Raw genomic sequence first — 2,500 nt, 5'->3', positions numbered from 1 at the left:
CAGCAACCATACAACATGAGGCCTCACATTCACAAATAAAACAGTAGCCAATGTGACAACATGAAAAATACCGCAGTTAGTTGTATGATTTTCAACACTGATAGGCAGCAGCAATCACTGAAGATTCAGAGACTACTCTGAGAGGTGCAAAATAATTGGAAAATAAATCAAATTAAGGCTTTCTGTGCCTGCAAAGGTCGTAGCAAGTAAGCAAATGACAAGTAGGTTATATTCTGCCTGTCCTTCTGTTAACACAGAAAGTTGTTGCAATATTTACTTTTAAAGTATGAGAATCAATCATATACATGTGTGTGTCTATACATATGTCCAAGTATGAACTCTCCCATTCACACACACACACACGCACACACACACACACACACACACACACACACACACACACACGCACGCACGCACATGCACGCACACACGCGCACACGCACGCACACACGCACGCACACACACGCACACACGCACGCGCGCACACACCCACACACACACACATGCACGCACGCACACACACACACACACACACACACACACTTTCTTTTGAATAGTCAGGTAATGTAAATCTTCCTTCCGCTTTTCATTTATGCTGCCCCACAACTTCTCCCATTTCTATTCAGTAGAATCAGTATGTTTAAATATTGACTGAGGAAACTAACCACTTGTAATTCACACTGACTTTCATATTCAAGACAACTCAAAACATTAATGATTGTATATAACAGTGCTTAGATTACTATTAACAACCATCTTCTTAGAAATAATTCTCAATATTGATTTCCAGTCAAAAAAAAAATTCAGTTCTTTGTGATATTTAAATGCAGATTTGATTTAAATTGTGTGTCTGTGTAATTTAACATAACACCCTTTGCCAGATTTTGGTAATATAATTGTGATGTACTTCTGCATACTTCCAACACTTTTCTGAACAATAATTGCAGTTTCTTGTATGCAGTTCTTTGCTAACTTCTTCCATTTGTGCGTTTTTGCATAGTATTTATTTTTAAAACCTTCAGATCTCAGAATCGAGCTATGATGATGTTATAGACACTTTCCTCTTTAACATTAGGTTTCATGTTTTCCATTCATGAATACAATCTTTGTTTCCTCTTAACCTCTGGACTGTTTTGGTCTCAGCACCTATGCAGTAATTTAGGAAAAAGATCACACAAAAAAGACTTACCTACAGGCAGGAACTGATAACAAAAATGTTTAATGTGTTTTTTGCAGCATAGTATAAGGCATTGAAAACAAACAAAAACGGGTGATTTCACTGTTCGGTTACAATGGGTGTGAGTTCTTGGACAGCTGTTGTGCTGTGCCGGGATCACAGTAGGTGACAAGATGTCTGAAGGCAGCATGTGTTAACTTATCACAGCTTCATGTAGACAGTTTGGTCTGTTTTATGTGCACTGGCAGCTCCAATCCTGTATGCAGGCTCACCTGAAAAAGAAAAAGAAACCATTTAACTGTAACAAATTAAGTCCAGGATATTCAGAACTTCAGCAGCAACTAAAATTTTATTAGTCAGATGTGCACTCTACCAGGCACTTAATATCTAATCTACATTCACTTTCTAAGTTTTGATTTCACAAATCAGTGAAAAGAATTATTGTGCAGTAACTGTACACAATCAAAATAGATGCCACAGCTTATACTACTAATGTAGGGGTACACAATCAGGACAGAAGATGTTATTCATGTGGGGTACACAATCAGGACAGAAGATACTATTCATGTGGGGTACACAATCAGGACAGAAGATGTTATTCATGTGGGGTACACAATCAGGACAGAAGCAAGGCCTATGTTACTCATATGGGGTACACAGTCAGTATAGATACAAGGCTTATACTACTAATGTGGGGTACATAATTAGGATAGACTCTAGGATACTCATGTGGGGTACACAATCAGGACAGATGCAAGACTTATTCATGTTGGATGTTGGGTACACAATCAGGACAGACACAAGGCTTATGCTATTCATGTGGGGTACACAATCAGGACAGACGCAAGGCTTATGCTATTCATGTGGGGTACACAATCAGGACAGACACAAGATGTATGCTATTCATGTGAGGTACACGATCAGGACAGATGCAACACTTGTGTTATTCATTTGGGGTACACAATCAGGACAGACACAAGGCTTATGCTACTCATGTGGGGTACACAATCAGGACAGACACAAGGCTTATGCTACTTATGTGAGGTACACAATCAGGACAAACAAAAGGGTTATGCTACTCATGTGAGGTGCACAGTCAGAACAGACACAAGGCTTATGTTACTCATATGGGGTACACAGTCAGTATAGATACAAAGTTTATGCTACTAATGTGGGGTACATAATCAGGATAGACACAAAGCTTATGCTACTCATGTGGGGTACACAATCAGGACATATACAAAGCTTATGCTACTCATGTGTGATCCACTTTGCATCAGACATTAACTGCAAGGAAAGTCATCTTTGTCACTGATGGGCTAT

At 39.2% G+C, this 2,500-nt stretch overlaps 1 protein-coding gene across 2 annotated transcripts in view; it reads right to left on the bottom strand.

The window, feature by feature from the left end:
- Window positions 1-1,200: 1,200 nt before the first annotated feature.
- Window positions 1,201-2,500, bottom strand: part of TRIM67 (tripartite motif containing 67) — a 965,652-nt gene continuing 964,352 nt past the window's right edge. For both annotated transcript variants that reach the window (XM_044064611.1, XM_044064621.1), the window contains exon 10: window positions 1,201-1,449. In XM_044064611.1, the coding sequence (XP_043920546.1) occupies window positions 1,387-1,449 (63 nt within the window). In that variant the 3' untranslated portion in view covers window positions 1,201-1,386. The remainder of the gene's footprint in view (window positions 1,450-2,500) is intronic.

This window comes from Protopterus annectens, chromosome 1.part0 (genome assembly GCF_019279795.1).
Source record: "Protopterus annectens isolate FY-2018-M chromosome 1.part0, PAN1.0, whole genome shotgun sequence".
Taxonomy (NCBI): domain Eukaryota; kingdom Metazoa; phylum Chordata; order Ceratodontiformes; family Protopteridae; genus Protopterus; species Protopterus annectens.
The sequence above is the reverse complement of the archived record's forward strand: the minus strand, read 5'-3'. Positions and strand labels throughout refer to the sequence as shown.